The sequence below is a fragment of the Conger conger genome, chromosome 10 (genome assembly GCF_963514075.1).
Source record: "Conger conger chromosome 10, fConCon1.1, whole genome shotgun sequence".
NCBI classification, from domain to species: Eukaryota; Metazoa; Chordata; class Actinopteri; order Anguilliformes; family Congridae; genus Conger; species Conger conger.
Window position 1 is genome coordinate 31,858,118 of NC_083769.1, and position 15,550 is coordinate 31,873,667.

A 15,550-nucleotide genomic window follows, 5' to 3' on the forward strand; every position below is an offset into this window, starting at 1 on the left:
TGTGTCAGCAACGACTGGAATATAAGCAAAGACCATGCAGTCTTTACAGTGTGCTACAGGGAAACATGCAGATCAGCCTTGAATGACAACACACACACACACACACAGACACACACAGACTCAGCAGTCAGGAACTAGTACACTTACGACTGTTGGCAAGATTTCATTCTGCACAGAACCAGCAGGGTTGCAGGTTCCAACTGTAGAAGAAAGGAAAAAACAACAAGGGAAATACTTCAGGTTCAGGCATTAACATGCGTACACACTAATCCTGCTGGCCAGAACATCCCCCCCCCCAGGCAGGACTTCTAGCACCAGTAAATGTGCTGCTACACAAAGGGGCTGATGGGTAAAGCTACCTTGACAGAGTGGGAAGCCATAGGACCCGGAGCTGCAGGAGTCGCAGCGCTGTCCCACCACGCTGGGCAGGCAGGCACACTGTCCTGTCACCTTGTCACAGGTGCTGAAGCGTGAGCCTTCGATGGAGCACTGGCATGCTGAGGGCCGGGAAGGACAGAGCGTGGGTATCAGGCTAGGTACAGTACCTTACATTATTATCTTTCGATGCTGGCAGATAACTCAAACAGTATCCGGCTTGTATTGGATGGGGGAGGAACTGATGGGGGACTCACGCGTGCAGCTGGGGTAGCCGAAGAACCCGGGCGCACACTGGTCACATGACGTGCCGCTGAAGTTGGGCCGGCAGTGGCAGTGGCCTGACACACTGCAGCTGGAGTCCAGGGAGGTGCGGGGGTCACACGAGCACACTGGTACAGAGGAGAGACCTCAGCATGTTACTCAAGTGTCACGTTATAACTACCTTATAATCCATTAAATATTACTGTGTTCAAACAATGGCTCCAGGTGGAAAAGCCTTGGGCAGTGCTCTACCTTGGCAGTTGGGGTAGGAATGGAAGCCTGAGCGACACTGCTCACAGCGCGGGCCCTGGAACTCTGACCGACACAAACACCGGCCCCACGCATCACAGCCCTCTGGGAGAGAGCCCACCGTGCTGCAGCCACACACTGAGGGAGAGGGAGAGAGAGTATGTGTGTGTGAGAGAGAAATAGAGGGGGTGAGAGAGTGAGAGAGAAAGAGAGGCCAAGTGATTACCTTATTATTTTTCTCACTTTCTCTGCACTCATTTCTCTCTACTTAACTACCTCACCTCACCTCTCTCTCTCTTTATCTCTCTCTCTATTGTCCCTGTACCCACACAAATCTTTGTCTGTACTCAATCTCATCCCTCTCTCTCTCAACCTCATTCTTCTATTCCACCTCATCCCTCTCACTCTCTCTCTCACTCTCTCTCTGTGTATATAGAGTATATATAGAGAGAAAGAGCGTGTTTTCCTGCAGACAGTATCAGAATGCCTGTGTATATAGAGTGTATGTAGAGAGAAACAGTGTAAGAGAAAGAGGCTGTTTCCTGCCGACAGTATCAGAATGCTTGTGTATATAGAGTATATATAGAGAGAAACAGTGTAAGAGAAAGAGGCTGTTTCCTGCAGACAGTATCGGAATGGCTGTGTATATAGAGTATATATAGAGAGAAAGAGGCTGTTTCCTGCAGACAGTATCAGAACGCCTGTGTATATAGAGTGTATGTAGAGAGAAACAGTGTAAGAGAAAGAGGCTGTTTCCTGCAGACAGTATCAGAATGGCTGTGATGGGTCAGAGTGTTTTGGGGGGACTCACGCTGGCAGAGGGGGTAGTTGAAGTACCCGGGAGCGCAGCGCTCACAGGCGTACCCCTGGAAGCCGCTCCTGCAGTGGCACTGACCCGTGGCCGTGTCACAGGTCCCGTCCAGGCAGCCAGGGCCCGAACACTGGCAGGCTGGGAGGGGAACACACACGCATGCAAATGAGGGAAACAGAACCAGCCCTCACTGTGAGAAGGAAAAGCAGAACACTGAATGCTCACAGGCAGGCCCAAATACGGGGCGAAAGGAAATTAAATGTGCTGATCACCACAGAGCCTATCAACACATGGGAGACATTTCGATAATAAAAAACGCGCTGTCCATAAGATAAAACCTTCTTCGCATAATTGCAAAAGTGAGAAAACTATAAGCTACTGATATTATCATGTTGCGTTTGTTTGTTTGTCTAGCTGAAAGAAATCAATGCAGTCAGCACAGAGGAAACATTAGCCTGACGTACACTGGCAGTTCAGGCCAAAGAACCTGGGCGCACAGCTGTCACAGTGAGCTCCAGTAAAGCCGGGCTTGCAGACACAGGCCTGGGTGCGTGGGTCAGGGCGACAGGAGTTCCCTTCTGTGCCAGCAGCATTACACTCGCAGTCTATGCGTAAAGATAGATGGCATCATAAAACAAAGAGACAAACAAAGCAGCAGAACTAGAAAACATATAAAAGCATATAAACATAATTTATACATGTGGCCTGACTTGACTGGTTCATACAATGCAGTCTACTCTATCACATTCCATTTGCATTCCGTTCTAATCCCATTTAATTTCATTCCATGCCAGCGCTTTCATTCTACTCCACGGTCTCCACAGTCTAGTTTTGATTCATCTAAAAAATATGACAAAATGAAAGGAATTAACATGCACATGAAAAGCACTGTAGCCTTACTTATGATCTCCCCAGCAGGAAGTACTTCACCATTATTGTTGTTAGGGTAAATGGGAATAGCTGCAGAGAGACAAAACAACAAAAGACAGTTGGTAAAATAAATGATGTCAAAAAAAATAATATAGCTCAGTTATATTCTGCCATGATCGATCAGATTTACAGAAATACTATCTTTAAGAAATAAAATCCCAATTTGTTAATAAGTGTCAATGTCAACATTCTATAACATATATTCTGAGTCCATGATTCTTTTTACATTATCATATATTGCATTGACAGATATGTTTCACTGCTTGTTGGTAGAACTGGGCTTTTTGAAAGAGTGAAAAGCTTTGACATGGCGAGAACCTCCACGAGACGAGATGAACCGCTACCAGACTGGGACTGCACTTACGGAAACACTCGGGGAAGTTGACGTATCCCTCCGCACAGGTGCCGCAGTCCCGGCCGGTGTAGTTGGGCTTGCAGTAACAGCGGCCGGTCAGATCCTCACACGTTCCGTCGGTGAACTCTGACTGGCAGGCGCAGGCTGGTGGGAGAGGAGAGAACAGTCTAGAACATACCGCGCAAATAGTGAGGAAAGAATGATGCCGTAATGTCATCAGCTGAATGGCCTGAGCGAAAGGAAAATAGCAATGCAGGCAAAAATAACAGAAACGCTTTTTAAGAAAGCTATCTTTACGTGATTGTGTGGAGACTTTGCTGCACAGGCAGATGTTTGCGGAGATTTGCGGGACTCACGGGAGCAGACATATGGGGAGTCCAGGGGCTGGTCAGGTGACCTGTAGTAACCAGGGATGCAGCGCTCACAATTGATTCCAGTGGTGTGGTGCTGAGAGGGAAAGATACCGCAGTGCCCCAAATAAGACACCACTAAAAGCAATACAATAGCCTCACTGTCCCCAAACTGACACCTTATACCTCTGTTTTTCTTATGTTTTGTGCTTCAATGAATCTTACAGCCAGCATGAAAGCTACTGTATTATGCCTTACACCACCTAATAGTGCACACACTGCTGAGCAAACATGAGATCACTGAAAGTCACATGACTTCTTTCTTTTATTATGATTAGTAGGCGTTATATAAATACTGATACAGGTAGAGCTGAGGGAACAGAACTCACCTGACACTCCAGGCACACACCCCCACCGAGGTACTCCCCCAGCTGGTTCATACTGACCCTCCTCCGGTTGACCTCCGGGTCGTAGTAGCAGTCAAACGCATGCCTGTGGCAGTTACACGCTGCAAGATGAGGCAAAAACAAGGGCATGTTGTGGGATAGGATGTTCACCCATTCAGTATTATGAACAAAATATGTTTTGTTGGACCTTATTATGCCCTGCACACAGCTAACACACGGTACATTTTCAGAACACATATATTAAATCTATCACAAAAGCAAGGGAAACAGAAGAAGAAAGCCAGCCGCAAACATGAACACAATGTCGCTCAAATGTTGGAAGAGACGATCGCTACATAATAGCCACAATTAAATAAAAATAATATTTTTATAATATCACTTTGGATTTTACATGCATACATCAAACAAATACAAAGCACTTACTGTATATTTGCTCTCTAAGGTCAAAAGTATGCCACTTTACCTTTGCTAAGTTTTATGAGTGATTTAAACAAGTATTCTACATCCCAGAGGGAGGAATTTGTGTAAGGAGGTGAGTGGGTGGGAAGGAAGGACAGAGCCATATGCATCAACAGACTAATACAACCACACTGAACAAACAAGACCACACAACACAGGCCTGCACCTGGAGAGAGAGAGAGAGGGAGAGATGAAATTGTACTTCCCTCTAGGGTCTTTCAGCGAACTTATCCCCGGTTATGGGTATGCACTTTGTTGTACGTCGCTCTGGATAAGAGCGTCTGCCAAATGCCAATAATGTAATGTAATGTAATGTAATGGGAGAGAGAGGGAGAGAGAGAGCGAGAGAGAGAGGGAGAGCTGGAGGGACAGAAGAAAGGAAGATAAGAAGGAGGAAAGAGGAAGAAACAATGTGAAAGAAAGAAAAAGAGATATACACAAGCAGTATGAAGAGTAGAATGCTGCCACCAAGTACAAGGCATTTTGCTAACACAATCCTTTATATGATGGACTGGTGCCAACATATTACAGTAGATAAAAAAATAAAATGAAAAAGAGAAGTCACACAACATTCAGGAAATTGAATGTAGCCCTCTTCAATGACAAGGGCATCAAAAAGAGCTTACATATCCCTTTGATGAACTAATAACTGCAGCTCAGGAAAATACCTCATGTCAGAGCAGTTGGATGACATGTAGAGATACGTTCTATTTTGGCCACCAGATACAGCCAAATCAATCTCAACCAAAATTTTGAAGTTTGAATTAAAGCAATTCTGTGGATTCAGTGGAAGCAATTCAGTGATACACTTATATCTCAAAAAGCAATCTGAGACATAAACAAAAGAGAGCGTCCGTGATGTCAAACAGAAATAAGACTAAACATTAGTTACAGATATTTAGGGGCTTTCCACCTTGGCACTTTGGTTGAGTCACACACGCACAAACAGGATCAGATTATATTACTTGAGTCTGTGCTTGATCTAGTTAAAACGATTCCAGTCCAGAAAACAGATGTTCCTCTCATGTTACTTTGTAGCAGAAGAACCGCAAACAAACTCATAACCTTGCACACGCAAAACACTACTCAGGCAGTCCCATGTAAGCACATAGCTGTCCTATTTCAGGGCACTTCTGATGGTCAAAACGGTACATCATCATTTTACCCCCACAGATACTGCATGTCTTGCAGAAATGGCCCAATTTCCTCAGCATCATGCTTTCATTATGATTAACAGATGTAGAAGCGCTATATTTCCAACATTTTTCACCAAACTAGAGTTTGACTTGCATGCAATGTATTCTGAGATCTATGACGCTTCGTGAGAACAGAGATAAGATCATTCAATCAACTAAACAAACATAATCAATGTTAATGTACCTTTAAACACTTCATGGAGTGAGGTAGATATTTCCAGAGAGATTGGGAGGGGGCCATGAGATCACTCAACTGCACTCAGCCATACGCTTTATTTTTTATGCTGATTGAAAAGATTGATGTTAACTTCAAAGCCCAGTCAATAATTAGTACCTTAGGGCAGTTTATTTGGACTAAAAACAACTGCCTCAACTAGAATGCTGCAGGCAACAAATTCATTGGCTAAGAATGAAGAATTTAAGGAAACTAATACATTCTAAATATGTCTGAAACCTCATGATGATTGGGAGAAAGTTACTACAGTAAGCTCCAGCAGCCTCTGGGTCAGTTAGTTTGGACTCACGTTCACACTCGTTGGCGCTGTACGTTGTTGCTGGTTTCCATGGCAGCTGGTTGAATCCAGGGCAACAGTGATCACATGATGGCCCACAAGTGTTGTGCTGGCAGTCACACTGCAGTCTATCATAGAAAAGAAAAGATACAAATATGTGATTAACATAACACAAGTAAACTACACTTTTTTAAACATTTTAAGAAGCTCAGTTGTAACATTCTTGTGTACAGGCTATTGCACAAACTTCAATTGCAGGTATAGTTGCAATTGAAAATTTGGCTTTTGTCCTACTAGAACAGACATTTCTCCTCTTTCTTTTCAGAGAGATGCTGAAAAGATCAGAGATTAGACTACCATTCTAGAAAGGTTAATCCCACTCATTCACTGAAGTTTCATGTGTTATCACAGAACAATTTAGAAAACCTGAAAGTTTCAGTTCTGTCTTTCAATATATTTTATAACAAAATTGTACAAATATTTGGCAGATGGTTGCACCTGATCGGTCATGGTATTTTTAAAGGGACTGCAGAAACATCTTTGTTTGATTTGAATGTAATATTAGAAGCCCGCGTTGGTCAGTACAACGTCATGAAGCACAAGCTGAGGTGATGTTAAACGTAGAGGAGAGGTGAAGGGTGACATCACTACAGCCAGCTGTGCTGCAGGCACTTAACATACTATAGCTGTTCCATTCACCAAACAGCTGTCAGAATTACAGGTGTCACATCAATGAGCTTTACATAATCCAAGGACAATCAAAAACTCATACACTTATACGTAATAAATCAGATGTCAATTTGGTTATAACACATGGGGATAAGGCAGAAAAAACCTATTGATTGCAAAACCTTCCAAAATAAAACAAAACAACCTTCCCCCTACCTCACCCCCGCCCATGCACACGCAAACACTTACACACAGACACACATATAAACATGCCACAAGCACAGGAAAGGAAAATAAACATAAAGTTATGTGAATTGCTTCCGATTCATAAAACACAAGGATTATGAACTACTAATTATTTATAATGTACAAGTAAGACATACACATAAACATGTACATTGCAATTAATTGCACAGTATAGATTGCTTCATCACATGGCTGCACCGTACGCATGACTGAGTTTCACTCATTAAAAAAGGACACATTTACCCATGCTCTGTAGGCAAAATGAAGACACTAGATGGGCTTAATGGCCCGTTCTCATCATAGAACATGTTTATGTTCTCATATAGTTTTGGTAAACAGTTGGGGAATAAGGGCCTACTACATCCCTAATCACAGTCACAGAAACCTCAGCGAGTAAACCCAAATGGTCCAGAACACCAGTCTCAACAGAGATACGTGACCCCCAAACATACAACCGACATCTTTCAAAATACATCAACCTCCCGCTGGCCTCCTCCCCTGACTCACTGATCTGATTCTAACAACACAGACATGGCTGAATCCCCTGTGAGCTGAATATTGCCTGAAGACCACTAATGCTGCTCAATGTTTTCACACCTGAGAGAGCATATGTGCAATGTGGTGTTGTTGAACTTTAAGGTGTGAAAATAGGCTGCATGAAATAAATGCATGATTTCAAGATATCGCAAGGCATTCTGTTTTCCCACTGCTTGTTTTTAGCATTAAAAGCAAAGTTGTTTTCAATTCTTCCTGTAACCTCCAGAGTAACCCCTCCTCCTCTTGCACCACTGAGTCCATGTGAATGGGCCTCAGCTTCTACATACACAATGTGGACATACAAATTATTATTACCATTATTACTTTTTATTTTTAAGTTTTTATTTTTATTTCTTGACCTCATGATCAAAAAGAAAAAGGCCTGGATTCAGTCAACATTTGTACGTGTGAGTATAAAGATTTATTTTATTTGTAAATTGTGCTGATGGCTGTACAAGGGAAATGTGTTCTGGTGAAGATATAAGCTACACTTCTACACTCAATTATGAGTCAAAGTTAAGAGGAGGGAATCCAGGCCAGCTTAGCATTGCACAGATAATTAATATGAAATATTTTTGCATGTATTGTTTGAAAAAATAATTTGTGGTTTACCAAAGATAGCAGTATATCTACATGCAGGTCAATGCACTGTATGGATGTTGAAATGTAGATAAAAATGAAAAAGAAATGTTTCGTAAAATGTATCCACAGATATAAACAGAAATGTGAAATATTCCAAAAAGTCTTAAACAAACTGTCAGCCTCCCCCCAATTCCTGTTTTATGTCAGTTAATTTAACCAACCTGCACTGGGAATTACTGAGAGGGATCACATTTTCTATCCCATAACCTTACAACATGTGGCATTCCTGTCCTGAAAAGCGTACCACTCACCCACCATCACTCACCATCTTATCTGCAAACCTACCCACCCTCAACTCCAAGAATGTAGGAATTCAACCTTCATTTACCCCCCTCCCTCTGTTTCTCTCTCTGTACATTAATAAAGCTGTAAATTACACTTATACAGGGAAGGTATTACAACTAAGAGTAAGAGTATTATCAAAGCTCAATTATAAATTTAAGTTCTGGTCCAGAATCACTTTCTCATGTAATTATACTATGAATTAACCATAAAATGAATGAAAACTGAATGATGGCACTCCATATACCAGCTGTTTATATTAATCTTGAGAATGGACAGTGAAGATGGTGGGAGTCCACAGCTTTGGGAGTGATATCTTTGCTATGTCTTACAGACCTAGCACATGTCACAGGACTGTGGTACTGTATGTGTGCAGGTGTGTGCTGTATCTGTGGGGCTCATGGCAGTGTAATGACAGGTTTGGGAGATCCTTCTCATCCGGAATATAAAAAAAGGCAGGAATGGAAAGCAATACATCATTTTCTAAACCATGCGGTACAGTTTACTCCAGAGACCCAACCCTACACTTATTCAGAATACATAGCTGCCTCCAGGGGGGAAACATCATGAAGTTAAATCTGAGGACGCAGAATGTCATATAGATAATGCTCCAGAATGTTCCTTTCTGCCCCAGGCTGCTCTGCTCTATGATGATCTGTTTAGACGAAGCACTGAAGAGGCGTTCACACTATTGCACACAAACATTGTAGCAGGAAAAGATCCAGGTTATGAAGCATCATTCCGGCTAATATTCCAGACAAATAAATCACTCCACTCCCTCTTTCTTGGTTATGAACCGAATTACTCTGGAAGTTTTCATGAATGCATAGTAGTAAGACAGTGTGGCAAACTGACAAGTACCATTTACACACCGGGAAAGAAAAAGTATTTATATCTCAGCCAATTAATAACTTCATAAATTATCTCTACATTGTTTTTCCACAGTTTTAAGGAGCCTAAGGGTGTGTAAAAGAATGACATCATATTTGACAGGGATGAGATCCTTATCACAAGGGAGTATCTTGTGATACTGATCTTGTCCCCTCAAGAAAAGAAGCCATTCCTTTCTTGTTAATAAGGAAGCCATTCCCTAATGACATTACTTCATACTCTTTTAATAAAGGTTATGTTCCTCTAAGCTATTAAGTCGTCCCCTGAATAATAATTTGTTTCTTTCTATGCTTACAAAGATAAAATTATGTATTATACGCCCTGGTATAATAAAATAGTATGGAAACTGTGTGAAAATAATGTGAAAATCATGGAGGTATCATGTTTGGAAGGGGTAACGGGTAAGTGGTATGGGTAAGGTGTGTCTTACTTGTAAGGGTCATTGGGATCCTTGGCGTTGCAGGCCTCAGCGTGTCCATTGCACACACACCGTCCACCAATGCTGATGTCCTTGATGCTGTAGTAATACTGCGAAGGGAAAAAAACAATATCATTCAGAATGCTGGTGTAATACAATAAAAAATAAACAAGCCATCCCTATTAAAAGATCACAGACCAGACGATGCTCAACCTGCTGACAACTGAGCCTGTATCACAGAAAATGTTTCCAGCACTGAGAAACTGCAAGCGGACGCAGTGGAGTGAGGTGAGCGGCGTGTAGCGACTGAGATGAACTGAGACGGAGAGTGCAAGCGGAAGCCCACCCTGCGGGTGACCGTGGGGTCTCGCAGAGCTTTGCCCATCAGGTGCCCCAGCAGGGTGTTGGTGCGAAGGAAACGCAGGCGGATGTTCGTGGCCTTGGTGAAGTCTCTCAGCACGGGGGAATAGGAGAAATTCATGGCTCCTGGACGCCCGTTCACCAGGGAAACCACAATCTGCACACAAACACAGGAACAAACAAACACGCATAATGACGAGAGAAAAAACGAGAATCATCATCATCATCATGCAATTCAGAAAATGCTATTTATTGTTTTTTCTATGGAGCTACTTGAACACACAAATTCTCCACAGATAATGTTAATTCTAAACCTTGTACAGCAAATGATTTGGTTTTAAATCACATGCTATACCAAGAGTACTATTTTAGATTTCTTAAGGAAGAAATAACATATAAAAACAAGAAACGCTTCTGTTTGTGGTTGTCTGCTTACCTCTCCATTTTCCAGAGGAACAATGCGGGAATACTCCGTTGTGCAAATAATATCATTGTCTTTGTTGATACGCTCAATTGTCCTTTGGCCAAAGCGCTCAATGCAGTCTCTTTTTGAAGCTGGCAGAATACAAAAGAAAATTTGAGAGGTCACATGTTAGATGGTCCCAAAGTCACTACATCTTACAACATGAGTTGCATTTACAGTATGAATTGAATCCATAGAAGCTAAGCACTGATTCTTGCATGGTTCTCACATGTTTTAATGATGTGCCCAGATCTCTAGACACATTGGTGCTTCTGCAGGGAGTAATCACTGTATCCACTATGCATGACAGTAGTTATACATATACAGTGCAGTCCATAAGTATTTGGACAGTGACACAATTCTTGTTCTTTTTGCCTCTGTACTCCAGCACACCGGATTTGAAAAGAAACAAATGAATATAAGGTTAAACTCTGCTTTAATTTGAGGGTATTATTGGTTGATTGGAGTAGGAATTACAGGCATTTAAGTATCCAAAAGCTAGTGGACTGTACAGTATGTACCACCTGGGGAGAGCTTTCTTATTATACATCACCCGATATGCTCATTACTGCCATTTTGTGGAATCTCAGAAGCAACAAACCGAAACAAATTTAGGGAGGCAAGTTTGGCATTTACCCTCCTCATTAACTGAGGATCTGTGCCTATTAAGCAGGCTAATAACATCCCCTCACCCTGCCCCAAATAGCCATGAAACCCAGAAAGTGCCAGAGGTAAGTAATGCTTATGGGAAACTGCAAGGGGTAGCACAATAAGGTGCTGATATGATAAATGGGCCAATTCTTCTGCCATGATACCAAGTCAGTCAATGAGCAAGAAAAATGTAACTCATTTTATTTGTTCATGGAATTGACAAGATCAGCAGCGCATCACATGTCTTGCCTCTCTGGAGCATGTATGCTGCATATCCACCTGAATCTCAGCCAGTACTGATATGTGTGTAATCTACTGAATCTATATTCAGACTATGAGCCATGCATGGGCAATTACATCAGTGAAGTACTTATGTCTTGGCAATATTGCAGTTACCTTTATATAAACTGCTGATTTATACTTTTAGAACTAATATTATCCAAATACGGGCTTAATTAAAATCTCCAAAAACAGCTGATTCTGCAGCTCAACAGGGATTTGCCTTGTTAGAGAGGAAACAGCTTTGCACACCTGTAATCCCCTGCTTGACCACAAACAGTCCACCAGGGGAAATTAAATCTGTTACAGGAACCTCTACGACAGAATGAATCACCCCCAGCTGACACAACCCATCTCGCTTTCAAACTAAAATAAAAACCCATGCAAACCTCACAACCACTAACACAGCATATGGCATCTCCGTTTTTTCAGAGGTTCTGCTGTTCCTGTAAAGTCAGCAGATGTTACAGCAGTGAGACTGCAGGAGGTCACCCTTTTCACTCCACTCGTTTTATGTGAGCTGTGTCCATTCGCCTTGGAAGGATAATCTGGCTGATTTGGGAGAAACAGGTTTAAAAAGCGTCTGTCTGGAAGCGATTTCTGCGCGGATGATCTACCCTGGTACGGTGTCAGCGCCCTTGAAAAGAGCCATTGTGTGCATTGTTCCACTGCGGCATATCTCCGCATATCAGATAACAGCAGATTTAATGTAAGAATGTATTAAGTCAACTTGTTTTTCAAAAACAAGTGTTTGTGCAGGAGTGCTAATATGAAAACAGCAGGGCGGCTTTCCTCAGTGGATCCCACTCCTGGAGAGCACATCTTGTCCCTCAGTGAGGCAGCAGGAATTTTGCGGATATCCTTATCTAGCTGGGGCCTGCACTCTGCAGCTGAGGTGGGCAGGCAACAATGAACGGAATGCTGTAGTCTCCCACCTGAATTGACAGCTGCAGCTGCCAGTAAGATACGCTGTTCTAGACCCTCAAAACTCCACACATTCACACATGCGGACACACTCAACAGTGCTTTAAAAATACCAGCAGTATGTTCCCGGTGATAGATATGAATTCACATTAGATTGCTGGTTCTCTGCAAACTGCTATGCAAGTAAAGGTTTGTACTACTGTATGTTTCCAAAGTTGATAGTGGCAGATCTTAATGGTAATACAGTATTCGGAATTTGCATCGCAGTGGTTTACTTTGTTTCAGCTATCCCTGGACAGAGCCGCCTCCTACAGTACGTGACAGGGTCATTTGGCAGGAAAAAACAAAAGGACTCTGTGTCTACAGGGACAGAACAAGTACAGGCCACTTTCTCTTTTAGACTGCTGTCTTCTTCATTATGGACACACATTCTACACGTTCAAATGTTTTGCCCAAACCTGTCTTCTGAATAAATGTATGAATAATGCATTTACGTATATCTATGTAAGATAATGTGTATGAATACAGTGTATTTGGAAAAGCACAAACAAGCACAAACTACAACATTGTTGCACAGAAAATATGAATTCAGGATTAAAATTGGGCATAGGCTAAATTAATCTTATGAATCATCGTCATCACAATTTTCATCGTAATCACCCCCGTCTTCATCATGCTCCATGCAGAGTGATTAGCAGACTCATACTCACAGGCAAAAAACTGCCATGGCTGATATGTCTCCCCGAAGTCGATAGACCGCTCCAGCACCCACAGGTCAGGTCTGGGGGAATTTGCAAACTTGATGAGGACATAGGCCACGTGGAAGAGCTATTAGGGAAGAAACAAGAAGAAAACAGAATAAACCACCATTAGAATGCACAGTACTACTTGAATTTCCATTTTCCCCGTTGAATAAGCTGCACTCTCATCACTGTACTACTTGTATGCTGTGACACAAATTGTCCTTAAATTTATTTCATGTTGTAAATAGAGACGAAAGGAGGTTTTCCCATGGTACCGTAATTAAACTGATTATTTGACAAAAATTCACACTTCTTTATTAATTTGTCAGAATGAATTTGGCTTCTGGGGGCCCAACATTAGCGGGTTAAGCAGGAGGCCTTGGGTTCCAGCCCAAAGTCTTCTCTCCAGCTGCCTACACTCAGGGCACAGTCACCCATTGACATGCCGCCAAGTGTACACAGCTCACATTCCTGCTGCTATCTCTCCTCTTTTAACGTATTCAGCTATGTCACGAAGAACTGCTCACAGTACAGTTTTGTGCAGTAGAAATATTTTCAGTGGCACATTTTATAACAGTGAAATGGCACTTTTCAATTGACAGGACACATGCACACACAGGACAAATTAAAACTGGAGATTTAAAAGGATAGATATAAACATGTTGGAAATTAGCATGAAGAATGATCAAGTGAACAATAAGGCTAGAAAAATTTGGATACAATGGTCTTTAAAACTCACATTTTTTAAACTGAATTGCACCATTATATAGAATACCATCTGCCCACTACAAAAGCAATCCATGCTCCATATACAATGGAGTTCAATATATTTTCTCAAGCATGCATCGGAACAAAGAAAGAGAGATAATAACCATGCAATGCCCTTATAGAGACAGGAACCTGTGAACTGTGTGCTTGTTTTTATTATGTCACATATTTATTTGGCATGGATTCCCTGCAACTGCAGACAAAGACACCTGTGTCCGTGTAAATGAAGGGATGTGAATGAAGCCCTTTCAACGCAGAATGCCATTCTTTCTACATCAACAAGAAGCCTGTTGATTGGTGGATTTTGACTTCCCCCCACTTCAAAGATCATACCTTTTCAAGCCTAGAGGGCTTTCATTTGTGTGTATGCTTGTCTGTTGAAATACATTTATGTGCATGTTGAAAGGGGTGTGCCCAAACAAAACAAAACAAAAAACACCCAATGAAAAAAACTTTGTAGCAACTGATAATATAGCATAGCCCTACAAGGCATTTTACATGGCATTTTCAAGGTTTAACAAACGAATACACTAGTACAGCATTTCCATTACTATTCTACCAGTCCTAGAACTATTTAAGTGAATCACTCCTCATTTCCTTTCCCTCCTCACTACTGGTTGCCCTCACATCCTCCAAATGACTCAAGCAGCACTGCAGCCAGAGCGATCTCCCCCTGGCCTGGACAACAGACCCGTTGACACCCAGACAAGAGACGGCACAGCTGTAAATAAAAAACAGGCTCATTTCAGCCTCACCCTACTATTTATGGCCGTGGCTGCTTAAAGGTCAAGCTGGCTGAATGGGCCGGTCCCATCAATCAGAGCGGGTGTTTTTAGTGTGAGGCGGCGAGCGCAGGCTGGGAGGGTGCGGACGGGGCGAGGGAGCGGGGGCGCGGCGTGGCACCGCCCCGCACGTCCTCTTCCCTTTCCCGACAGCCCCGCTCCCGCAGATACAACCCCCGCGTCACCGCGTGACCGGGTCACGGCCGCGCGCAGGAGACAGGCGCTCACGAGGTAACGAGGTCACGGCTGATCAAACCGAAAGCAGGTTGTCACTTCCTGAGTCGCTAATTGAAGCACTGTTTTCCCAACTGCGTCAATTTAAAAGTGTTTCCTTTTCAATCAGTGGCAGGGATTATACATGATCAACACAGGAAACGAATGTTCTCAAGATACAGGCTGTGGGCAGGTTGAACTCCGCTGGGAAACTCAATGAGAAACAGCATGCAATTCAGAACACAATGAATGATTTCTGAAATCATTAATGAATGATTTCTGAAATCATTAATGAATGATTTCTGAAATCATTAAAAGAATAAAAATTAAGTAAAGAAGAGGCATAGATGTGTGGTGTAGTCCGTAGGGAGGCTGACTTAGGGTTTCAATCACATCCAAGACCATAGCACTTTCTGAACTGTACTCCCTTCTCCCTTCTCTCTCTGTTTATGTCTAAACACATAGAATAAATACAAAAGGAGGGAAGACTGCGCTCCTATTAAAATAAATAAGGAAGAGAAAAGTATGATTGCTTTCTGGAATCCATATCTCTGCATCAGAGGACAGCAGGTCCTTGTATTCCTTCGAAAAGCACTCCCCCATACAGTACGCTCCAAACTTGAGCCAAGAAAGCCAAAGAGCACAAGTGGGAAATGTTATGTTATGCCAAACAGTAACTAGTGCATTTCAACTTGGGATGAGGTTAGCTTATCCCCTTGATATCAGATTTTCCAGATTGGATTGCATTTCAAAGCAAATTCATCCACCGGAGAA

At 42.4% G+C, this 15,550-nt stretch overlaps 1 protein-coding gene across 2 annotated transcripts in view; it reads right to left on the bottom strand.

Moving 5' to 3' along the window:
- Nucleotides 1-15,550, bottom strand: part of lama5 (laminin, alpha 5) — a 66,917-nt gene that overhangs the window by 33,428 nt on the left and 17,939 nt on the right. For both annotated transcript variants that reach the window (XM_061258017.1, XM_061258016.1), the window contains exons 3-17: nucleotides 12,981-13,098; nucleotides 10,390-10,508; nucleotides 9,940-10,110; nucleotides 9,606-9,703; nucleotides 5,921-6,036; nucleotides 3,724-3,842; nucleotides 3,341-3,431; nucleotides 2,994-3,128; nucleotides 2,600-2,659; nucleotides 2,164-2,304; nucleotides 1,700-1,837; nucleotides 892-1,026; nucleotides 633-767; nucleotides 360-497; nucleotides 148-200 (exon numbers count right to left, since the gene is read on the bottom strand). In XM_061258017.1, coding sequence (XP_061114001.1) covers nucleotides 148-200; nucleotides 360-497; nucleotides 633-767; nucleotides 892-1,026; nucleotides 1,700-1,837; nucleotides 2,164-2,304; nucleotides 2,600-2,659; nucleotides 2,994-3,128; nucleotides 3,341-3,431; nucleotides 3,724-3,842; nucleotides 5,921-6,036; nucleotides 9,606-9,703; nucleotides 9,940-10,110; nucleotides 10,390-10,508; nucleotides 12,981-13,098 — 1,767 coding nt within the window. The remainder of the gene's footprint in view (nucleotides 1-147; nucleotides 201-359; nucleotides 498-632; nucleotides 768-891; nucleotides 1,027-1,699; nucleotides 1,838-2,163; nucleotides 2,305-2,599; nucleotides 2,660-2,993; nucleotides 3,129-3,340; nucleotides 3,432-3,723; nucleotides 3,843-5,920; nucleotides 6,037-9,605; nucleotides 9,704-9,939; nucleotides 10,111-10,389; nucleotides 10,509-12,980; nucleotides 13,099-15,550) is intronic.